Here is a 25,339-nt window from a genome sequence, read left to right on the forward strand (position 1 = left end):
AGAAAAATAAAAAATAAGAAGGGCAGGGGGGTGGCGATCGTAGGGGGAGCAGGGATGGGTAGAAGGTGGTGGTTTTTATTTCCCCCAATTTAAATTTAAATCGGTAGGTAGCTATGGGTGGCAAACTTATAGGGTCACACACACACAGACACGGGCACGCACACACACATGCACACAAGATTATACACATGCACACAGACTCCGACAGATGTCACTTCGTTATGTATCTTTTTGGTGAGTCTCGTCCCTGTGTCTAGCCCAGTACCACAAACACCGACGGACATTTAGGACAATAAAATAAACAGGAATGAGAAGGCATCGTGGGTTTGCAGCACAGACGGAAGCAGACGAGGTGGAGCTCCAGAGGTTCACGCCAGGGCTGTGGGCCGGCGGGGTGGGTGGGCGCCCAAGCCCTCTAAACTCTGAATCGCTCCCTTTAAGCATCTCTAATTACGAGGCCTGGGACAGAGAGAGCGACCAGGTGCAATGTGTGGCCTTTGTTTGGATCCTAACTTGAACAACAAGGACAGAAAGCAAAACCCTAGATGTCAGACTTCTGATCACTTTACACTCTGGCTTTGTGAGCACGTTGGGAGCTGAAGAAGTGTAAGTTCACGTCCCACCTGCGACCCCTTGAACCATTTCAAGGAACAGCACTCGATATAGATCATCGGGACACGGCTGTTCCAAGTGCACAGGTTCTAGACGATCAAAGCTTAGCTCCTGAGGACCCACACGCCTTTGGATGGAACTCTCTGTAAACTCACTTCTCTCCTGGTGTTTCGACTAGAAAGTGGCGGGCACCAACCACGGCAGGTGAGGGCAGTGTTCAGAGAAGACGAGGCTGATCAAGAGACGAGAAACAGGAAGTGAAGAGATGAGATGGGGAGATGAGGGCAGAGCACAGAGATCGGGCTGGGGGACAGTCAGGCAGGCCTCCCCCAAATCCAGAATGGTCAATCAACGAGTGATTGATAATTCACTCATTCGACACTCCTGGAGCACTAACTCTGTGCCCAGCACTGTGTTAGACACAAGAATAACAGGATGAAAACGCATCGTCTCTGCCCTCCGGGAGCTCACAAGTTAAAAGTGAGTAAGGCCACACGACAATCTCTGGTGGCGGTAAACTCCTAACTCCCTTGATTGGTGGGAATCAAGGAAGGCTTCCTGAGGAGGCGATGCTGGTGGAACTCAGCTTTAAAGGATACAGAGGTGCTTTCCCAGGCAGCGCTCTGGGTCTGTCGGACGCTGCCGGCATCAGTAGGAGACCACTGCGGCAGGAAACCCTAGGCCGTGCAAAGCTAAAGTGAGCTCTCTGCTCAGAGATGCTTCGTCGGGGCCCAGGGGGAAAAAGGTGGCAGCATTTCATGCTCTCACATGTGTAATCTGTTAGGACACGGAGCCAGAATCAAGTCCATCATGGAAAAGCCTTTCTGAGACTTCTTGTAACCTGCCACGACAGCATTTCTTGACTTGAAATTAAGATGGTCCCGTTCAATTCCATTCTTAGCTGAAACCTTTCTATCCACATATGGAAATTTGGAAGCAAGTTTTAGAAATTTTGACTTCCAACTCCCTGTGATCTTTCGTGCCAACATGCTGTTTCCTTGCACAGACACAGGTTACTCCAACACTGGCAGACGAAGGGGGAGAAAGAGAAGTGGGGAGGCATGTGCTCCACTGCTCCCCAGTTCACCAGAGAACTGCTCCACCCTCTTCTACAGTGGGCCACACCTTCTGGACTTGGCTGTGTGTCCCTGGTCATGGTCAGTAATTTTCCTCAGAGCACCAGCTGCATGAGGTGGGAATATGTGAACTGGGTTCTGAAGGATGAATAGGAGTTCATTAGGCACAGCTGTTGGGGAAGAGAATGTCCGGAGGACAGCACGTGCAAAAAGCAAGATTAGCTTGGTTTTGCAGGAGCAGAAGATGGGCAGAAGGCAAACGCCAGATCTTGAACAGTTTTTTTTTACACTAAGATTCGGACTTCTGGTGCCGTGGAGAATCGTGGAATAATTTTTAAGAATATGACTCTGGCAGCACATGCAGCAGAGGTAGGAGTGGGAAGCAAGGACATATCAAGCAGCCAATTAGCAAGTTGCATTAGTCCAGACATGCATGATGGGGGCTTGGGCAGGAGCAGGAGCTGGGGGAAGGGTGGGTGGGAACGGTCAGATCTGAGGAAAGACCCAAAGATTTGTTCAGAGTTGACCACAAGGCAGTGGGGAGCGAGGTGGCGAGGTGAGGCAGGCTTACACGGGCAGCTGAGTCTAGTACGCAGGGGCTAGCAGGTATCTGGGGTGGGCAGGATCCCAGAGGAGCAGAGTTAAGAGACCTGGTTACCAAGGCCTTTCCTGACTCAGATCAGCGGCGGCCAGGCACACAAAAGGCCAGCACAGGTCTTGAAGGGGCAAACTGGCCATTTCTAACAACATTTCTGCTTTGTCTTTGCTTAAAGCCCTCACTTCAGCAGAACTAGCCCGTTCACTCTCGGAGCAGAAGTGGAGAGATGTCACATGCGGGACTGGCAGAGGGGTCGCCGCTCGATGGTGGAGACCACGTCTTTCTTGTATGCTGGACACAGAGGGCCAGGGGATGGAGAGCGACACACCCGAGGTCACAGAGCAGAGTGGGGGTTGAAGCAATTCTTGGGGATTCAGCTCCAGGGCTGTTTTCTCTTGCATGATGCCACGACTTTCAAAGTTTGATTCTGAATAGGATAAAAAACTAAACCCTAAACCACCCATCCTCACGGGTGAAATTATACTCATTAGAATCACTTCTGTAAGTCGCTGAATTTTCTCCAGGGAATGACAGTACGAAGTTCGTGTGTGTGTGTGTGAGAGAGAGAAGAGAGGAGAGAGAGAGAGAGAGAGAGACAGACAGACAGACAGACAGACAGACAGACAGAGTGAGAACTGAGAAATGAATCTGAGCCCAGGCAGGCAGGACCGATAGAGTAACTTGTTTTGTGTGGTTGACACAGTGCTTGGTAAACACTGAGTGAACTGCAGCAGGTGCCTGTCTTCTCCGAAGACACATGACAGGACCCACAAAGTCTAACAGAGGAAAAGATTAGTTATGACTGCAGAATCTGAGAAGGTCTTTTGGAAAAGCAGACCTATGAGCTGGGTATTAAACAGGCGAGGTCTCGGGCGGGTAGGAGGGTGGGTGGAGTGTCGGGGAGAGCGTCCAGGTGACTGGGTTCCTGGACTCTCTGGGATACGTGGCTAAGGAAAAGGCTCCACGGTGCCGTCCCAGCCTCCACCTACGCCCATGGGAAGCGCTGCTCATCAACCGCTGCACTCTCTCCCGCTAATCCCAGACTTGACCTTAAAATCCTTCCGCACCGAGCACGGCAGGCGGCCACTAACAGCCGACCCACGTGGGACCACATGATAAACTCTTCGTGATCGCCAGTCTGTGGGAGGACAGGAGCGGAGCCAAATGCCAGGCTGAAACAGTTCTTGCCTCGCCCCTGGATGATATCAAGGAACGAACGTTAATCGTTTTACGTGCGACCGTGCTTTCTAAAGAGTCCTTATTATTTTTTTTAATATATTAATACACTTACAAATGAAATGCCACGGTGTCTGAAATCTACTTCAAAATAGCAAGTCCCAGTCAGGGAGGAGGGAGACTGAGGAGGGGGATGCGCTATCCACACCGCAGAGTGTTACTTGTCCATGAAAATGAATGCAGTACCGACACCTCTTACAATGTGGATGAACCTGGACAACATTATGCAAAAGGAAAAAAGGCCAGACACAAAGATTCCGTTCCCATAAAATATCCAGAATAGGTAAATCCGGAGAGGTAGAAAATAGACTAGTGGTTGCCAGGGGTCAGGAGGGAGGGGTACGGGGAGTACCGCACATAAGCGTGGGTCCCCTTTCGGGGTGATGCGAATGTTTTGGAACTAGATAGAAGTGACGGCTGGACAACACTGTGAACATGCTAAACCCACCGAATGACAAACTTTAATCTAGTTACCTTTATGCACTTCAGGAAAAAAAAAAAAGTAGTTGTCTTCTCAAATAAAAAGGCTGCTTTTCCAAATAAAAAATAATAATAAAATCAAATGCACGGGAGTTCAAAAGGCGAAGACAGAGAGTCTGGGGAGACTCTCTAGACAGAGGACACAGCAAGTTCAACGAGCTGGACCTCACGGCAGATCATTTAAGGGTCATTAGGGTTTCATGCATCGCCCACCGGGCATCAGCGTCTGCCTGCCACGTGACCCCACAGAAAGTCTGCACCCAATTTTACAGACAGACAGGTACCCATCATAAATGGTGCACGTATGATTTGGGAAGAAGAGTGAGCCACTAACAACAATAAAAAAGGCCAATGGCCTTTCTTAAGCTGCCTCCCCTGTCATGGTCCCCAGGGCTATTGAATGTTGCTTCTGTTATCCTTCCTAGAACCCAGCCCTGGCCCAAGCTGCCTCCCTGCACCTTTCCACCGACACTAATCTGCAGAAGCGAGGGGGTGGTTCTGGTGGGCTGATTACAGACCAGGAAAATCCTGTGAACTCGAGCATCTAAGTCCGCGTCTGTACAAATCAATAAAAACCTCTCCTCTCCACCCACAAACTCTGTCCGATAGGCAGTGTCCCCGTGACCTCCTAGCCCAGCCCTGTGGTCAGTCTGCATCGAAGCTGTGTGTGTATCACAGCAACCAGAGGGCCAGATGTGCTGGGCCTGCCTCAACCTGCCCGCCCTCCTCGGCGCAGGTCTGAGAGGCCTGGGCACCCCTGGGGTGACGGATGCGTCGACGGGCAGCAGCTGGATCCGTATTCTTCACTGACTCAGAGGAGGAGAGAAGAAAATCCAAGGGGGCTGCTTCCTGGAGCGCAGGCGCCGTCGGACCGGGGCACATGTCTGGGCACGCCCAGAGGTTCTGATGCGGGCGAGTCCGGGGGAGGGCCGGCAGCCTGCATTTCCAACAAGTTCCCTGGTGATGCTGACACTGCTGGCCTGCACACCACGCTGAGAACCACGACTTCGATCGCTTAGCACAGTCACATTTTCATTAAGCTCAGACGACACTGGAGTGCGAAGAAATTCTGAGATCCTGAGTCTTCCATGGGATCCCACGGCTCACGACAAGTCCACAGTCAGCAGCCTCCCTTCGCCTGCTCCTGCGCGTTCTGGAGGACACAGGGGCTCCGAGCCAGCTCTCTGCATTTTCCCTTCTCGATCAACCCACAGACAATTAGTGAACATCGAGATTCTCGGCACACACTTAAACATCACCTACCAGTTTACAAAAGCGTTTCCCGTCCCTTAGCTTAAGGGTCCTTTCAATGACACTGTGACTCGGGGCAGGTTTGATGCCCATTTTGTGGCAGAGAAATCAGGCTCAGGAAGGCAGTAATTTTTCTACGATCTCACAAGTAAAGAGTAGTGGGGCCTGGAGGAAGGGCCTCTAAACCCTGTACAATTTCGACACCACCAAAGCAGCGACCCTCACAGAAGCCCTGTCTTCTAAGGCGGGGGCCTTACTCACTCAAGGGCCCCAGGCTTAGAGGGCTCGCCTGGACAGCTGCGACCCAGAGTAGCAACAGCCACAATCCGGCTGGTCTGGAGCGCCAAGGGCCCGAGGAGGGCACCTAATAAAGTTCTGGGACCGGAGGAGGCTTCTTGAAGATACGTTTGAAAGGGAAGATGTCAGCCGGAGCGAGATGGCAGGCTAAAGAGAGGACAGTCCATCTCTGAGTCTAACCCAGAAGAAAGAGCTTCACCCATTTCACTTGTAATATCAGTAAAATGACACAGGGGGTGACACAGCTAAAACCAGAGTGATGACAGCGTGTGGCATGGGGTTAGCGGCCTCACATGCCGCCCTCACAGAGTAAGCGTTTCCAGGCGCAGAAGTGACGCCCCATGAAACATCTCGAGGTGCAGCTTCCAGTCTTTGGGGGAATATCTTTTAGGGATTATAGTTTCAAAATAATGTAATCTTCAGAAAAGAAACGCTAGTGAATCCTCTCATCAAAGAGAATTTACCTCAAATCCAAGGCTGCTTCTCGGCTCTCGCAGCTGTGAAAACTCCACTGAGGGCGTGTGCTAGATGGCCGAGGGCTCCCGGCAGCGAAGTTGTCGCTGGCCCCCTGGTGTGTCTTCAAGACATTCCAGGTCCTCAGGGACCACCCCCACCTTTCATCAACCTGGCACATCCCAATAGCCTTTTGGCAAAGAAATCGCTTTAACATAGAGTTCCTCTTTAACATCCACAGAACCCTCTACAGTTTGCAAAGCGTCCGTGTATGATAAGATTATATGTAGTGCTTAATTCGGCCCAGTTTACAGATATCTCATGGTTGATTATATTGGGGACCTTGTCACATTTTTGTAGCCACCCTCTCCATCCGCCAAGAAACCCAGATCCTAACCCTAGAATCGGTGAATGTGGCTTCTGTATGGCAAAAGGGACTTTGCAGATGTTATTAAGGATCTGAGAGATTTTCCAGGGCCCTCTGGGGGGGCCAGTTGTAATGACAAGGGTCTTTATAAAGGGAAGCAAAGGGACAGTTGACCCAGAAGACAGAGAAGAAACCATGGAAGAAAGTAGAGTCAGAGACAGACGATGAGATGCTGCTGGCTTTGAGGCCACAAGCCAGGGGACACCGGTGGCCCTAGAAGCTGGAAAAGGCAAGGAAACGGATTTTTCTCCTGAAGCTTCTAGAAGGAATGCAGCCCTGTTGGTACCTGGGCAGTGAGATCGCATCAGAGTTGAGACCTCCAGAACTGTAAGACAATAAATCTATATTGTATGAAACCACTCAATCTGTGCTAGTTTGTTACAGTGGCCACAGGAAACCTTATGATGCCGTGAGGTGCTGAACGTCAGGACATCACCGCTGTTCATAGAATCCCAGCCCCTTCCCAGTGGTCGGGGATGCAGTATATGTTCCATCAATGCCAGTTGTATAAAGACACTATGCGGGGTGGTTAGCAGCACAGGTCTTTGAGACAGACAGACAGACAGACAGACCTCGGTACAATTCTGGCTCTGCCACTCCTCAGCTGGGTGACCTCGGATAAGCTAACCTCTCTGAGCCTTGGTGTCCTCATCTGTAAAACAGGTATTGTTTTATCTGCATTTGTTCTGTTTTATTTTGCTCAGGTTCTAAAAGCTCATGGAGGGGACATTCAGCACAGGGCCAATAAGTCTTAGTGGCCCAAAAATAATGATGAAGAGAAACGGGGACAACTAAAGATGACTGCAGTAGAAATCACATGAAAACGTGCTAGGAAAGAGAGTGGCTCTCTGAACTGTTGGCTATCGAAGCTGTGGGTATCATTCTTATTAACATCCTCCTAGCTACGTTCTGACCTGACCAAGCTCTTATGTTGAAATCTTAATTTCCAAAAGAACAAGAACAATGGAAAAAGAAACCACCTCGGAAAAGGTTTTAGCTGGGTGGAGCAGAACTGGGGCTGCAACAATGTTACTGCAACTTGGTTACTGATGACAACAGTCACTAGCTGAGCTGGAAGGATGGCACTTCCTGTCTGGGGCTTGGCTGGCCATCCAAGAAACCACCTGTTGCAGGCCTGTGCTAGATGGGAGCCAGGCAGCCTAGCGATAGCTCTGTAAACAGATTCCACCTCCTGCCTGTGCCAATTTGCACCCTACAGCTCCTGCCCTTCTCAGAGCTGACTAATAACTGGGACTGCACTTTGCCTACGCCAGAAAAAAACAAACAAAAAACACTAGACACCCGCATCCTCCCTGGAGATGTCATTGGCCAGAATGGCTGCCTCTCACCCCCAGAAGCTCCCAGTGACAAACATGGCCAGGGTTGATCACTTTTGCAAATAAACATCAACTCCACCAGCGTACTGGAGGGCGAGATGGTCATGGTACATCCAGCTGGAAAACGCGAAAAACAATATCGCCCTCCCGAAAAGCAACCTGATCTCTCTCATGTTACCCACAGCCCCAGAAATAAATTCCCACAGCCTGCGACCCAATATGTCTACATCCTGGTATTTGTCCTAAAAGATCATCAGAAACACGGACGAGAATGAATATGCACTGAGTTCACCACAGCAGTATCTATCAAAAATAGTGAAACACTGGAGAAGACTTGAATGGTACACAGTGGCTAAAGAAATCACAGGGAGAATTCTTATGCAGCCACAAAAATGATGTTTATCTAACGTTCAAGACATGAGAAAATTCTGAGCCCATACTACAAAAAAAGGCAGGGCTCAAAATTATGTATACACAATCGACTGGAATCGCTGATGGCAAGAAGCATTTATTGAGCACGTACCGTGTGCCTGGCACTGTGCCAGGGCTTGAGTTTGTTCACAAGATGTCTTTTAGCTTCACTGCAATCCTGTGAAGCAGGTCCGACTTTCGGCCCACTTCACACATTCGAGGCATGGAGAGCATAAGGCATTAATTCAGGGTCCCTTGGCCTATAAGCAGTGACACAGAGGCCAGAATGCAAGGCCAAATGACTGTGTTATACCATTTGTGTTAAAACCATGGATACATTTACAGGTAAAAAGCTGGGACAGCAAATGTATCAAAACGTTAATGGCAGTCACTTCTGGGTGGTTTCGGTTAGGATGATTTTTACTTTCTACTTTCTACTTTCTACTTTGGGTATTTTCCAAATTTTATGCAGTGGACACAGACTACTTTTAAAACCAGAAACGATGCTATTTTTAAAAGCCTCTAGAGAGTTCATAACCTCTTCTAGAATGGTTTAAAATAACAGCTTCACAAACAAGACCAGTAATGAGAGCTCTGCCTTCCCAGGATGCCCCGCCCTCGCCCCACCCCGGCGGTGTGAGCAAAGCCTTTCAGTTTTACACATTGATTTCCTTCCTAGGAGACCATGCCCTTGACTTCACAGAGCTTCAGGACAAAGGCCTGGGAACAGCTCTCGCCTCCCATGCTCTCAGGGGTCACAGGGAACTCTCTGACTGCACCTGCTCTCTATGGCAGTGCTGGTGGCAATCACGGTGCTTGTGTCCCCCACCCAAAACACCAGCTTTCTCAAGAGGCAGGATTTGGGGGAGCTGGAGAGAAATCTCCAAGGATGAACACAAATGAGCTCAGAAAGGGTGGAGCCGTGGGAGCACAGGACGCCTGTCGGGGGTGTGGAGGACAGAGGGCCCTGAGTCTCCACATCTCCAAGGACATGACTAATTCAATCCCAGCCCAACAGCCCATCGCACAGGATCAGACAGCGGCGACCAGGAGCAGCAGCAGGTAACGGACACAGGGCAGCGCACATTGTGCACACAGCTTTTCGAGTCCCTGAGAATACGTATAAACGAACTTGGTGGATGACTAGAAATGAAAAACCATAAAAATGACAATAATTATGTTAGAATGAATGGGCCTGAAGACATCCCCTCCCATGCCCCACGCTTGCTCTCATTTGTTTTTAAATCAAATTGAACACACACATACATGTTTCCGAAGCCCTCCTGGGGCGTTGGCCAGGCTCTGTTCTTCTCTCTCTCTGGACCCAGGGGCAGGAACGGTTTCCAGCCGTCCCTGAGCGCCTGGCCGTGGGCAGGAGCGAGCCACACAGCCCTGCACCTGCGCAGAGGGGCAGAGCCGGCGGAGTCCTGTCTGCCACGCGGCCCTGTCCCGCGACCGAAATGAATAAATGTGTGACAATGACAAATCCCCGGGCGGAGTGGACCCTGCGAGGATGAGGATGGGGTCCAGGCACCCCACCCCCCCTTCCTTTGGGCCAGCAGGCAAACCTGTGGTCTCTAGAAACTAGGCAGAGTGTTCGAAATGATGAGGAAGAAGGCAGCGGAAAGAAAAAAAAGAAAGAACACCCTGAACACCCCCACCCGCACCCCACGCCGCCCCCGCCGCCACTCCCTCCTCAGTCCCTCGCCTAACGATCCAGCTAAAGCTTGCTGAGCGCCAGCCTGGCTCGGAGTGGGCATGGCCTGCAGACGAGAGGGCAGGTGCTGCTCACATCCTCGCGGAGAACGGACGAGTGTGATGCCGAGGAAGAGGGCGAGGCAAGAAGTCCGGCCCTGAAGGGCTGCCCCCTCGCACCCCAAACTCTAGGCAACGCCCTCCACACCCATCTCACCCCAAACAGCCAGGAGGGCATGGTCAGCCTGCCTGCCGAAGAACCTGAAACGAACAGGGAGGATTCGCCCATATTTCCAGAGGCGTTTGCTGAGCATCTATTATATGCCAGGCACTGGACCGGGCTGCAGTAATGAGCAAGGCGCATGGCCCCTGCGTGCCACGGGGGAGCAGGCGTTAAGAAAACACAGCCATGACTTACAAACGAAGGAGAAGAAAGCTCTAGGCTCTAGGAGATAAAGCCCAGGACACCTCCGGAGGGGGAGGGGCCGGGGTGCCCGTCCCGCAGGCACAGGGTAGGCTACGTGCAGCCAAGCTCAGGGTTGTCCCGGAGGTTGACCCAAGCCCACCGGCATCTCGGTGGAAGGAGCAGAAAGACCCAGGAGACAGCCTCGCGTCCACATTCCAGCTCCCCGCCCTCGCCCTCGCCCTCACCGGTCCCTTCCAGTGTGATCCTGAAGTTACTTCTTGTTCTACCACATGCAGCTTATTTTAAAGTGCTGGGTTGAGGGTGAGGATGTGAGTCCCTGTGCTATTTAGTCTCCATTTGCACACCCCCTCCCACCAATTCATCCTTCATCCGGGGGGCTGATCCCTCCGCAAGCTGCATCCCTGGGCACCCTTGTCCTTTGGCCAGCTGCTGGGGTCGGCTAATGGGAGATGCTGGCAGGACAACGGGGAGCAGATGGGACAGATGACTGATGAACCCGTCTCCCCAGCTGTGGTTTCAGCCAGGACTGCATTCATCAACCTCAGCCTACAGCTCCTGCCGGGGACCCCTCATCAGCCTCTGGATTTTGGGGGTTCCCACAATTCCACCCCCTCTCCTTACCTGTTACAGCTCCCCACTACTGTGAGTCCTGAGTGTAGCACCTCCTTTGTGGGGGCCCTTCTCCCGACCCCACCTCTGTAAATAACCCTTCATCAAACCCTGCTGGGCTCCTGACTGATAAGGTGCCCCGATAAACTCAGGCGTCCAGGGAGGAGGATGCTGCCCTTGAGGCTGCAATGCTCACGGGCTGGTTAGTTGAGTCCAACCTAAGAGGCTGGCAGGTGCAAAGGATGCAGGCGGCTTCAGAACGTCGGTCGAGAGGTCAGAGCTATCATTCACTCAACAAATGTTTCACCTCCCGCATGCCAGGCACTGTGCTAGGTGCTAAAGGTAGAGGGGTAAATAAGAGACAGCCTTCACTCCTGGGAACAGCCCAGCAGAGGTGACATGTGTAAACAAACCAGTGACTGGGGCACAATGGGATAAGAACTCAGAACTGCAAGGGAGGGATCTACCAGTCTGCATAGGGGTGGAGTCAGGAGAGGCTTCTCACAAGTGACGTTGGGCTGGGCCCCTTTGGATGCGTAGGAGTTCGCTGGCTGAAGGAGCACTCAGGGCAGAGAGAAAAACATGTGCAAAGACAAGGAGAAGAGAGATCTGGCGGGGTAAAGGTCGATGTTCTCACGTCAACGAAGAGACCAGGTTACTTAGAGTGAAAGCCGCCCAGGACAGAGGAGCGGCCCACAAACAAATCCTGCCTCAGGACCTTTGCACGTGCTGCTCCCTCTGCCCACAGCACTTATCACTCAGATGCTGGCATAGCAGCTACTTCTCGCTGTGCGTCTTCTCAGAGGCCTCCCCTGACCACACACAGCTTCCTGTGTGAGCTTCCTGTCACTGCTCTAAGAAATCGCCACGTGGCTTAAAACAACATAAATTTATCCTACGGTTCTGGAGTTCACAAGTCTGAAATGAGTCTCGTGGGCCAAAATCAAGGCTCTATCCTTTCCGGAGGGTCTAGTGGAAACATCTATGTTCCTCTCCCAGCTTCCAGGGCCCGCCCACCTCCCCTGGCCGGTGGTCTCTTTCCAGCTGCAAAGCCAGCAACAGCTGGTCAAGTCCTTCTCAAGATGCATCACTCTGACTCTGACCTCTGCCTCCCTCCTTCGCTTAGAAGGACCCTTGTGATAACACTAGGCCCACCTGGAAAATCCAGGCCACTCGATCTCATCTCAAGATACTTAATCACATGTGCAAAGGCCTCTATTTCCCGCCCGTAAAGTTACATATTTGCAGTTTCCAGGGATTAGCATGAGGACATTTTGGGGGGTCAATATTCCCAACTACCACCTTCGCTCCCCTTTGCCCACCTTTATTTTCTTCCAAGCACTTCTCACACCTGGACTTCGACTATTTGTGCACTTGCTTATGGTTCATCTCCCCCGGGAGGGTGTGAAGCCCCTGGGGAGGGGGAATATTGTCAGTCTGGCCCACCTTGTGTTCCCAGAATCTGGAACAGCGTCTGGCACGTAGTATTTGCCGAATAAAGGCGCACTGGACTTGGGGGTGGGGGGCAGGCAGGTGAGGCCCCCCGACAGTCAAGCCTCTGCTGGCTTCCCACCCTGTTCCCCCCTCCCCTCCTCCCCCCCAGGAGGCAGCAGTTGTGAAAAGCCTGAAGCTTCTCTGGCTCTCACCTCACAGAGGTCAGTCACCGAATCCAGACTCCCCACGGGGCCGCCAAAGTTCAGGACTTAGACAGTTACCCTCTGAACCAAGGGAGGAGGGTCATTGTCAGGGGTCACTGGGCAGAGGGAGGAGCCGGCCCAGGCCCAGGGCCAGTGGAGGAGGAGCCAGCTGGGAAATAAGGGCTGGACCCGGGTGGGTGCACAGGGCAGGTGCCAAGGACACGATGGCTCTGGGCCCAACTGTGAAGGGAGGATGCATCAAAGACTGGGGCTGGGACGCTGGGGACCCAGGCTTGTGCAGGCACAGAAGGAGTGGCCCTCGGCAAGCAGGAAGCAGGGCCCTGGCCTCATTCTGGGCTGGAGGGAACTGCAGTCCCTGGGCTCGGGGCAGAGAGCCCCTGGGAAGGGGAGCCCGACTTACCCGCTCCCAGCCAGGGCCCAATTTTCATTTTGCGTGGACGCCACAAATTACGTAGCCAGCCCGGGTGCAGTTCAATGGTAGACCGTCAAAGAGACTTCTGAGATAAGCTAGTCCTGGGACTATAAATCCTTGACTCCTGTGAAGTGCTGCCAATCCAGTGCCATGGAAGGCATTGCTAATCAAACCTAGCTCACCGTCCCACAGACTTGGTCCGGGCAGCCCCAACCAATCGATCAGAATAGGTAGCAAAATCCAACCCTTCCCTTTCTGGATGAGGAAACAGGCCCAGGGTGATCTGCTGATGACCACACAGTGCCCAGAGCTTGACCCTCCAGTTGGCTAACTTTTTCCGTGTCCCAGGCAGCCTCTGTCAAACAACGAACTCCGAAAGCACACTGCTAGGAAGCTGACGCTCCTTTTGCAACGTGAATTATTCATGAGTTTTAATTAGTTCCATTTCCATCGAATAGGTTAAGACGGGAGACACAGAAAACTCTAGTTGGTGGCCCTGTTTGTGGGGAAGGCAGGCCCGGGGGCAGGGCTCGACGTGCGTCAGGCAGAATGCTGGCAGCTCATTCTTTCAAAACTTCGTTTTTCTTATTAGTAAAAACTCAATATATTGTTTGTAGACAAACTAGGAAATACACATAAGTGAAATGAGGAAAACACCAGACACCCACCGGTGCACCACGTGGACAGAGCCACTGTCGGCAGCCAGAGAGCCAGCCGGGGGCTTTGAATGCAGCCGACGCCCCCCTGCCCTCCCGTGAGTGCGGGGGCTGCACAGAAAAGGCACCGACTGCAATGGATGTGGCAGTGACAGGGCTCGGGCCCCTCCCCCCACCCCGAGGACCTGGCCGAGGACCTGGGCGCCACCACACGGGCACGGTGGCTGTTGGGAGGCAGGACAGGATCCTGCTTGGACTCAAGGAAAAGGACACTGCAGGTGCTAAGGGCAGAGCAGACCCCCGGCCTGGGGGCAGAGGCAGCCACAGAGCCTATGAGGGCCATGGCCAGGATGGGTCAAACGGTGGACAAGCCGCTGCCGCCGGGTGCCACGTGCTTCCCCAGGGGGTCTGTCCAGCCATCCCAACCAGGCCTAGCGTTAGTCTCATGATGTGGGGTGGGGTAGGGGGACAAAACGGAAGCTCGGAGAGGTCACACGGCTGGTAAGGGACAGGGCCGGGACACCCATCAGCCTGAAAACCCATTGTCAGTGACACTCCCCTACGTGCACGATTATCCCGAAGTCCGACGGCTGAATAGAAAGTGGAATAAATCACCACGACCTCATCCTGAGCACCCCCAATGGGCACACCCCACTCTCCTCCATCATCGCCGTTCTTCCCCTCCGCCTGGATGCCCTCCGCCCTGCCCCCAGCCTAGCTCTCTACCGGGCTGCTTTTCTTTCAAAGGGGCATCAATCTTGGGGATCTCATGGCCCCATGTAACACACCTGCCCACCTGCCCCGATGTGCACAGTCTGTCCCTGCACTAAGCTGTGGGCGTCTGTGGCACACCGAGGGAGCCCAGGCCCTGCCCCATACTGCCTGGGCTCAAACCCCAGTCTACCTCGCACTGGTCGTGTGACCGCGGACAAGCCCCTAATCCTCTCAGAGCTTCAGGCTCCCCCTCTGCCTCATGGAGATGACAACAGCATCGTCCCAGGGCATAAAAGGCACCGAGCTCAGTGCCTGCCCCCGAGTAAAGTCACTGGTGATACTAGTATTCTAGCAGCTCAGTCCCACGGGCCTATCAGAGTTCAGCATTGAGTAATATGGTTGGAAGCCTGGGTCTTGGGTATCTTCAAAGCGTGTGCTCTCTTCATGGTGCTGCCTGCAGTGCCGTTCATAGAAAACGCAGCGGGAGCAATGAAAATGACTACTACGGGGAACTAGGTGCCCAGGGATTACATACACATGTAGTCATCTTGTTTAATTCCCATAACAAGCAAGAGAGGATGTCACTGTGCCCATTTTACAGAGAGGAAAAACAAGACCTAAAGAGTTTAGAGACTGGTCTAAGGCCCCAGAGCAAAAACATGGCAAAACTGGGAGCTGTAGCAGAAGACTATTGGGAAGCCCGCACCCCAAATATCCATTCTCTCTTTCCTTCATAGAAAAACCCCCTGTTCTAAGGTGGGCACCACAGACTCTATTTGTTAGCCTCCCTCACAGTTAATTGCAACTATGTGACCAAGGGCTGGCCAAGAAGATCTAAGCAGAAATGTCAAAGGCTGTTTCTGTCCATTAACAGAGCTAGCATTCACCCCTCAACCCTTCTTTATTGTCCCTTCCTCATTCCTGCTGCCTGAAACCTAATGTAATGGCTGGAGCTCTAGCAGCCATCTTGGACTGTGTGGTCACGAGGTACAGAGGGCCGTGTGATGAGCTAGAGGGAGCCTGGGCCCCTCACATTTTGTGGTGCACAGTTGCCATAGCAGCTTTGGACTGCCTGTGCAGAAACACATACCTGTTTACAACACTGTAACTCATAGCCAACCCTAATCTAGACTGGTCCGGAATTACCCCAGGTCTGTCTCAGAGGTGGCGAAAGCAAAGGTAGGCCAGCTCGCGTGTTCCCAGGGAGGGCTCTGGGCTTGGTGCCTGCTGGGGGCCAGAGGGAGAGGGTGGCCGTCAGACTCCTCCCTGTGGCTCTTCCTGCAGGTCTCACTTTACTAGGTTTGAAAGAAGTCTTAAAGTCTCGTTTACAAGGGAAATCTATGCCCGGGGCTCAGTGGGAGTCCTGTGGCTTTGATGAAGAAGATTTTTCAAAGATCAGCGTAGAAAGTATGTCCTTGCATCGGTAGTCACAGAACCAAAACAAAAAGGCCACTTTTGTGCAGTCCTGTTTAAACAGACACACCAGTATCATGAAAACAGCTGTGGTGAGGCGTGTCTTAGCTCATTAGTGCTCCCTCTCTCACTCTGAGTTAGATTTATTGAGGCATAACTTACACATGGGAAAATTCATCTGCTCTTCTATAGAGTTTTGATGAATAAAGTTATGTAACCACCATATTGAAGATAAAGAATAGTCTATCACCCCAAAAGTTCCTTCGTGCCCCATGGTAGCCGATCCTCTTGTTCCACTCCTTGGCCCCTGACAACCGCAGATCCATTTTTTGGTTCTGAGAATTCTGCCTTTTCCAGGATGTCATATAAACGGAACCGTACGCAGCGCCATTAGAATCTGGCTTCCTTCACTTGGCACGCATTAGCGGTCCCTCCGTGCTGTGTGTGCTAGGGGTCCCCTCTTTCTTATTGCCCAGCGACAGTCCCCTGTACGGAGACACCACAATCTGCACATCCAGTCACCAGCTGAGGGACACTGGGATCATGTCCAGTTTGGGGCTATTGTGAATAAAGCTGTATGACAGATTCCTACACAGTGGTGCGGCTGTGTTTCCATTTCTTTTGGTAAATACTTAGGAGGGAAATTGCTGGGTAGAAGGGTGGCACGTGTTTCGCTTTATAAAAAGCAACGACTACACTTTGCTGAAGCGGCTGCACCATGTCGCATCCCCACCAGCAGCGCGTGCGCGTTCCAGTGGCTCCACGGCCTTGCCAGCGCTTGCACAGGTCTGTGGTACAGTCAGAGCATTCTCGACTCTCCTTGCCCCATGATGTCAGTGACTGCCCCGGCCCAGCCCACCTGACCGCCACCATCGCCCCCGGCCCCCTGGTTCCCACCGCCTGCTTTCTTCCTTCCCCCACGGCCCCCACGACAGTTTCCACGGTCCCATCCAGCACACGGCACAGACGGAGGCCTGTTTCCTCTCTCGCCATTATGGACAGAAAGATCTGCCTGAAGGTGAGCTGATGGATTCCGCCCTACCTGTCCCAGGAACACACCTCTGCAGGAGGGGACTCCTCTGCAGCCACCACTACCTTCGCTGTCCTTATCTGCCACCCCTGGGGACAAACGGTGCCAAGGAAACAGAAACTGTTCACTCAGACACTGGCCCAGCGACCTCAGGGAGAAAGGGGCCATTTGTGCAAAGAGATGGTAACCTCGGAGAGAAGAATGTGACCCCCTACCTCCGAGGGCCACCTCCCCGCAAACACGCAACCTGGATAAGGAAGACAGCAGCATCCCACCAGGCCGAGTAGACCTGTTTAAACAGACACACCAGTATCATGGGTCCAAGTGAAAACAACAGGACCCGTAACAGGTGAGCATGCACTCTTCTGCTTAAAAGGGTATATTTATAATGTCAAAAGAGTTGGCAGAAGCAAACATAAAATGGAGATGGTTGCACATAAACGAGTAGTGATGACAAGTGTAAAAAATAGGAAATCATACGAAAAAAGACCCTTCAAAAGCGACGACAAAAGTCGACAGCGGCATTCGTGTTACGGTGGTGGCCCTAAAATGTGGTTACACAACTTTAATAACCACAGAAAAGCAAACAGGAATTGCCACAGGGGATTAACCCAGCAGATGCCCCTGGGGATCCCGCCGTGCGCGGTGCCCAGGTGCCCAGGGCTGTACCCCGTTATTCACAAGGCAAGTGCTGGTTCCCCAAGTACAGATGGGGAAACTGGCCCCGGAGTCAGGGGCTCACCCTCAAATCGTGGCTCCTGTTGCAGGTGAGGCCTCTGTTTTCGGACAGAATACGCTAAGGGCAGGGCCAACCCTTCCATCCCGCCCCCTTGCCCCGTTACACGCCTGACCCTCGTCACCACCACCAGCCAGCCAGGGCTGCCCGACCCGCCCATCACCATTTTAACTTTCTAATGCCAGGCTCTCTAATCTGAGCCCCCTTGAGGCCCAAACAGATGGAGCCGTGGGGATCGAGGCCACTGGCGAGGGGATTCGGGCTCATCCTTGACCCATTCGCTCAGAAGCCACTGGTTTCCCCACACCCGATGGACAAAGTCCAATCTAGTCCTCTGACCCACACGTCGCTGCCTCCCAGGGCGCAGGACAGGACAGCATCACCCTATATGACCTGGGGCCAGAGGATCAGCCGGGGTGGCTCAGCTGACTCTGCAGCTTAATGTCACCAACACACTTGCTAAGGAATGAATCCTGCCGATGGCAGGGACGATGCCAACAACAACTGCTTCCTGTCATGAGGGTGATGATGTCAGCTACACAATGCTGAAAAGGGGGTGAACGCGTGCAGAGCTCCCACCGGGTGGCCTTGTGGACATCCTTGTACCGGAACAACCCTGTGAAGAAGGTGAAACGTGTCCAGGGTGGCCGGAGATGCTATTACGGGTAAGCTTCTGCCCTGTGATGGAGTCAGGGGTCAGGCAGCAGTCCCCCTGGAGAGTCTCAGGGACAAACATGGGGGGAGTGATTCAGGAGACGGCTTGGGAGCAAAGACACAGCACAGGAAGGAGAGAAACGCGAGTGCCAGAGTCTGCCAATTAAGCATCAAAAGGTCCTTAGAAATCAGAGTCTCCCCTAGTCCTGCCAAACAGAAATAAAAATGCAAGTCACAGATGTAACATGACATGTTCTAGTGACCATGCTATAGAAAGTCAGATGAAACAGGTGAAATTCATTTGACTAACATATTTTATTTAACCTACTATATCCAAAGTATTTTCATTTCAACATGTACGCAATATTTAAAAACTATTAACGAGACGTTTTATGCTCTTTTTTTCATAATAGGTCTTTTCATTTTGCATTCACGGCACATCTCAATCTGGACTAGACCCAAGTCCTCGAGAGCCATAGGTGCCTGGCGGCTGCTGTACCGGACAGCATAGGTCTAGCTCCTCAGTTTACACAGCAGGTGCTGAGGTCAGAGAGGGGACTGCATGAGGCCAGAGCCACACGCTTGTCAATCACAGTACCAAACTCAGTTCCGGTGGGAGACCGGTGTGGCTTATAAGAACACAGGTTTTGGAGCAAGAAATTCAGGCCCTGCCTCTAACTAGCTGTGTGACTATGAATTTTGTACTTGACCTCTCTGAGCTTCAATTCCCTATATGAAAAATGGAGATTATTCTCCCACAGCAGTTGTGAGAATATAAAATACCCAACAGAGTACTTGGCACATAGTAGGTATTCAGTATGAGCACATGATGGTGATATGGGTGGTGAATATATTGTTATCACCATCTGCTTCATCATCTACATTTTTAATCATCCTCAACCCAAAAAATCATGCTTGAAGGGAGCAGTCCCTCCTGTCTCGGGAACAGATCTGCCTGGACTGGGACAGGGACAGGAAAAGGAAATGAGAGAGACGGGCCTGGGGACAGGAGAGGACACACCCACAGGGCACCAGAACCACAGTGCCTGCTGTACCCCAAAGCACACAGAGGAGTCACACAGAAGCCCCCCAACTCTGTGGGCCGCCATCAGAGGCAGCTCTTGTACTCTAAATGCGGGGGATGCCTCTTCAGAGCCGAGCCTACTTTAAAGGAAGCAAACCACAGACCTTCTGCTCTCTCTTATAAGGGCCCAGAGCCCCGGTCTATCACTTGGTGGAGCAGAAAAATCCAGAAGCTCTACCGCCGACTGCAAAGACATGCCCGTCCTCACCTGGGGCGGTGTCCCAGTACCCCACACCTAACTCAGTCCCTACGGCAACTCTCATCAGCTCAGGTCAACGGAGCTGTGTCCACGAGCCTCGCTCTGTCCGCCTCGGCCTCTGGATGAGCAGTTCCCGCTGCACAGAATGTTCCTCTCCCCTTCCATCGGGCTAACTCACTTATTCTTCTCGTTTCAACTTAAAATGTCACCATCACTGAAAAGCCTTCCATGGCACCCAAGTATCCCTTATTAGACACTCTCACAATGGTCCCCCATCACAGTTTCACTGTATCCTGATGGGACCACGGGGACTGACTCCCTGGCGTGGAGCAGGGACTAGGTCTGCCTCTCGCTGGTGCCTGGGACAGCGCCTGGCACCAAGCAGACACTCAATAAGTTGCTGTTTCATGAAGTTAACTAAAGAACGAGGAGGCTGTGGTCGATCTGACTTGGAGAGATAACAGGCAATATTTTGGAAAACAGAAATAAACTTTGCAGCATCTGCACCTGATACATTAAGTCATGTTTGTGGAATAACCCCAAAGGGTCATGCATTATTGCATCACTTAGCTGGATTGTTCCAACAACTGGAGAGTATTCAGTTATAATGGACACAATTCACAGAACAACTATTATATCAACTATTGATTTCCAAGAGCCTCAAAGCTAGACAGAGCTTCGTATCAAAGAGCCTTTTGAGAGAGGGGCGCGCTTCGTTAAGATGACTCTTCTGTGTGTGAGCAGGGAGAGAAAGCTCTTCAGGGAAGCGGTTTCCCCCACTCGTTTCTATACATGTTACTCTACTGGCTCTCAAACGGTGGTATCACTCCCAGGCAGACGTGCTGGGGAGACTGACTGTCACATGATTAGCATTTTGTGAGCTCAATCCAGGAGGCTAAACCTCCTGTAATGTGTGGAACATCCCACTCAAGGACATTCCTTTCTCTGCTCCCAAAACCAGCTGTGTCCCCCGAGAACTCACACAACGAGGACAAACCAGCTGTGTCCCCTAAGAACTCACACAACGAGGCATGCTGGCTGAAAGTCAGCCTAGGTCATATCTCCAAAAGGAAGTGGCAGCTGAGGGAAAATGAGTCAAAAGGGTCACATGACTAATGAGGACCCACTTAACCCTGTCCCCTCTGGGCCCTTTCCCCGCCCAGGCTGGACCAGTCACCTTCTGAACACTCCATCACACAGCATCTTCCTCTTTCAGGCCCATCCCGCCATCCCCACCTGCCCAAACTGCCACCCAACACCAGGTCCTGCTCCACGGCAACTCACGCAGTGCTTGTCAACCGTGCCCTGTGGTCTCTACAACGTGATCCCACACGCAGACCCCAAGCCCGACCTCAAAATACTGACTAAGTGATCGGTTCACTCATGCCATTCAGTTGAACCCCCACCGAAATATCAACCACCATACCAAAAAAAAAAGCCCTCTTCTACTTTAGACAAAGAAAGAAACATTTATTGAAAAGGTCTCGCTTAGTAGCAGGCATCTGGCATCTCTAACTTCATTGAGCCCTCCCAACAACCCCGGGAGGGCACTGCTATGACTAAAGTCACGTTACAGGCAGATGAGACCAAAGGTCCAGGGGGACATGTAATTTGGCTAAAGTTTCAGAGCAAAGTGAAGGAGCTAAAATTCAAGTCCACACCTGGCTTCGAACACCTTCGCTCACCTCTGCAGCCAGGTAGGCTTTCCTTTGTCTGCTTTTGTTCTTATGAACCGACTGTTTACCCGATAAGGGCTGCGGGGTAAAAAGCCACCATTTCCGGTGGCCTGGAGAGCCACGAATGGATTCATATTTGTATTGGGAGCTCCAAAGGGCGTGTCCACCGCGGCCCGCCTCCCAGGTAATCCAACCCACTCAAAAATCTCGAAGATCTAGAAAAGTCAGCCTGGCTGGTCTGATGGCGGCTCCGGCAGGATAATCTTTCATCTGGCCATGAAGAATAGCTTAACTTTAAAAGCCTGGCACCAGCCAACTCTCCCCCGGGTAGTCTATACTGTGGGCTGGGGCGGGGCTCCAGCATCAAACAGTGCAGAACCAAAGAGCCCGCTCCTTCAGCAGTTTGGGTTTTCTCTCCCGGGGAGCCAGTGCACCCCATGGGCAGCACAGGCTGCAGCTTTAAAACAAGGACAGCAACAAGAGGACATGAGCAATGGTTAGCACCAGGGGACCCAGTTAAAAGCCCACCTGCCCAGCTGAGAGGAACTTTTAGGCCACTCATCGGGGATTTGAGGCCTGGGAGGGCCTTGGTGGCAGGTTTGTCAGAGGAAGCCCCTCCGTCTCTACAGCTGCGCCCCACCTGGATCCCTGATCCCCAGGCCTTGAGCCCCCAGCCCCAGGTAAGCAGAGTTTGTGGCCATTCGCTGGGACCGAAACCCCTTTGCGATTTCCCCAATTTCTCCTGGCAGCCAGGATTCAGCTGCAGTCTCTGCAAAATGGTCAAAATGGGAGGGAACGGAACCAAGCAAGTATCCTCGCACTTCGAATCTTCAAGGCCAGGGTGAACACAGCATCACCGGCCAGGTTCCCATGGCTGCCCTGAGACACTTGGAAAGGCAAGGGAGTGACCTCTCAGAAGAGGACAGACTCCACACAGGGCTTCTAATTTCGGTCTAGCTGAAAAGTCAACCAAAACCTATAGTACAGGCAACTTGTAGGTCATATGTACCGTGCATTGAGAAAATGAACCCTAAGGAAAGACCAGGTTCTGCACGGCCACAACATTTTGCAGGGTGAGAAGAAGACGGACTGCGGTAACTGAGCAAACTCAAGAAATCTGCATCTTATGTGCCAGCGAGGAGCACAGAAACCGACCCACTTACAACCCAGAAGTCCCCAAGGTTCTGGAGTGAGTGGTGACAGTGTCTCTGGAGGGGTGACTGAGTGGAGGGATGCAGTAAGAGGATGAGATGGAAGAACCAGCTGGACCCCAGACCCCTCCCCCATGTCTCCTGGAGGGGTGACTGTTTCCCCTCCATCGGGCACAAGATGGGCAGTTCATTCTCTAAGGGGGAATAAAACAGAAGGTCTCGGTGCTAATGAAATGGACTGATTAAGAGATTTTAGAGGGCTTCCTAAGCCCAAACCTCTTCCTTTTTTCGGCTCTCAGACCTCCACTCCTCACCCGAGCAGCCTGGCCTTGACCCTCCAAACAGGAAACTATAGGATTCTCCCTTGGGGAGTCTGACCAGCCCAGGGGGAAAGACTTAAAGATTCTGACCTGGGGTTCCCATGACAACCCAGCAGGACACCCATCAAAGAAGCTCCTGGTCAAGAAGCCCCACCCCTGTGCTTAGAGCTTGCAGTATACTTTTTAGTCCCCGTTTCTTAAATATGAGAACACAACCAAGGACTGTGAAACAGATAAAGAAAGAAGCATCTAACGTGAAAGCTCCCGACAAAACACACACACGTAAACAAAGAGAGGCATAAGGCACACACACAGCACACCCAAGGTATGCCGGCTCGGCTCTAAGCCCATCCCCTCCAGGCACTCATGTAATCAATCATCACAGCTCTTGAGGCAGATCTCAATATTATTATTGTCATTTTATAGACCAGTTGTTTGCAGAATAGAGAAGTTAAATAACTTGCCCAAAGTCACAAAGTAAAAAAGTGGCAGAGCTGGGATTCGAACTGGGCCATTTGGCTCCATGCTCTCAACCATTGCCTTTGAAAGCACCGCTCAGCCATCACTGTCCATCATTAATATCTTCAGTGTGTAAGAGAAGGTATCGCAGCCCTGAAACAAGACTGGGCTTCTCTGAAGAATAAGAAAGAAGAGTTCTTGCCAATTAAAAATGGGGTGGATAAAAATATGGAATATAAAATTGATGAAATCTCCCAGAAAGTAGAACAAAATGCAAAAGGCATGGAAAATGAAAAAAATATGAAAATTAGAAGATTAGTTCAGGAGGACTAAAATAGGGAGTTTGAGAAGATTAGAGAAAACCAAGGAGCAGAAGTCACGATGGAATAATCCAAGAATATTCGCAAGAACCGAAGGACGCGGGTCCAGATGGAAAGGTCTAAGGGCTCGGCATAATGGGTGAGAGACCAGCGCCCAGGCAGGTCGCCCTGAAGTCTCAGAGCACTGGGGACAAAAAGAGGATCCTATAACGTTCCAGAGAGAACAGGCAGCTCACACAAAGAATTAGGAATATCTTCATACTTCGAACCACAGCCCTGGAAGCCAGAAGACGATGAAGCAAGGCTATCAACGCGCCGAAGAAAAAGGATCTCCAGCCTCGAATTTGATGCCCAGCTAATCTAGCAATCGCAACAAAAGGAAGATAAATTCATTTTCCCATGTGCAAGTTCTCAGAAAACTTACCACCCAGGCTCTCTTTCTCTAGAGCGCCATAAGAGGAGATCGGACCCAGGAGACAAGGGACAGGAAAACCACAGGTGATGGTGACAGAGGGCCCAGGTGAGAGCCAGGCCCAGGTGCAGCCAAACCACCTGAGGGGGTGTCTGGAACAGTACCAAAGAGTTTGGAGATGAACAAGGAGCTCCTGCACCACAATCGACAAACAACTTTAACGCCATGGAAACCAGAAGGTAGAGCGGGAAAGGAAACGTGACGATAAGTTACTACGTGACTGAGCTCTGCATAGCTCCACCCTAGAAGTAACAGTGCAAACCCCAACTACTGAGTTTACCAAAAGCAGGATGTAAATGTATCGGGAATTTGGGAGACAGGAAAGATCTGAGTTAACACGGGTGAATAAGAGACCTACATCTTTACCTTCCACAGTAAGAAATCAGAGCCTAGGACCAAAAAAGCAAGACTAAGTAATATTTGCATGTTATTTAGAAACATAGAGGAAAATACCAAAATCATCAGTCCAAATAATTTGCAAGCAATCACCTCTGAAATAAGTGGGTAACACGGGGGAACCACGGTTTTTCACACAAACTTTGGAGAATTATGGTTATATATGACATGGAAAAGGCAAGGGAAGGGAACAGATGAAGACATGTGACATCGATGAACGCTTTAATAACCAAGAGAAGTTGGAACTGTCCCCCTTTCCACTAAAAAAAAGATATCGCCAGGTTCAGACATCTACAGCTAGTCAATATGAAAAAGAGGCTAAAACTCAAAACCCAGATCTGCCAGACCCCAGAATCTACCCTTTCCCTTAGAGCGTTCACTCATATAGTCAGGAAATATGAACTGAGCACGCACTGAACCTGGGACAGGTGGCTAGACCCTGGGGCACAGCAGTGGACAGGACAGGCCCTTGTGCCCAACCCAGTGAGGCTTCTGGTCTACCAGGACAAACCAAAAGTAAACAAGCCGTCACAAATAACAAGTCCACATGTAGCAGTGTCCTCCTTGGGCAGTCACTACCCATCGAGGGTTACACCTGCCTGATTCCTGGCCTCCTCTGCTAGCCCATCATCGACCCCGTGGCATCATAGCAATGATGCCCCGTGGCATCATTGTCCCCTTTGTCCCGCCCCCCCACAGGTAAGCCATCACATGCCATTCCATGGCACCTGCCCGCAGCACTTCTGGGAACTCAATGGGCCACCACCCAGGCCTGACAACACCGCACTCTAAGGCCCAAGGCACTCGGCTTTGATTTGGAAGGTATCACGTTTTCTTTTGTTTTAGATCAGAGTCAGGCTCAAAGGCCAGACCAGCTCTCTAACAGAGAGCGCCAGACAGTCTCCCGTGCACATGAAAGGAAAGTGAATACCTTGTAGAGACCAGCCTCCAGCAAGTGCTGGTGGGCACGGGGGGCCGGAGTGTGGAACGAGACATCGGATGTGCTGCTCACTAGCTGGGGGACAGGAAAAGGTGCTGAGCACCCCCGACCTCAGTGTCTGCATCTGCAGAGTGGGGATG

The 25,339-nt window shown here is 51.7% G+C and overlaps 1 protein-coding gene across 3 annotated transcripts in view; it reads right to left on the minus strand.

Moving 5' to 3' along the window:
• Nucleotides 1-13,610, minus strand: part of CLMN (calmin) — an 81,329-nt gene extending 67,719 nt beyond the window's left edge. Inside the window, exon 1 of one of the 3 annotated variants that reach the window (XM_039884139.1) lies at nucleotides 12,968-13,610. In XM_039884139.1, the coding sequence (XP_039740073.1) occupies nucleotides 12,968-12,995 (28 nt within the window). In that variant the 5' untranslated portion in view covers nucleotides 12,996-13,610. The remainder of the gene's footprint in view (nucleotides 1-12,967) is intronic. The other 2 variants (XM_039884140.1, XM_039884141.1) reach the window with 2 other exon arrangements.
• Nucleotides 13,611-25,339: the final 11,729 nt, after the last annotated feature.

Source organism: Pteropus medius, unplaced genomic scaffold (genome assembly GCF_902729225.1).
Source record: "Pteropus medius unplaced genomic scaffold, Ma_sr-lr_union100, whole genome shotgun sequence".
NCBI classification, from domain to species: domain Eukaryota; kingdom Metazoa; phylum Chordata; class Mammalia; order Chiroptera; family Pteropodidae; genus Pteropus; species Pteropus medius.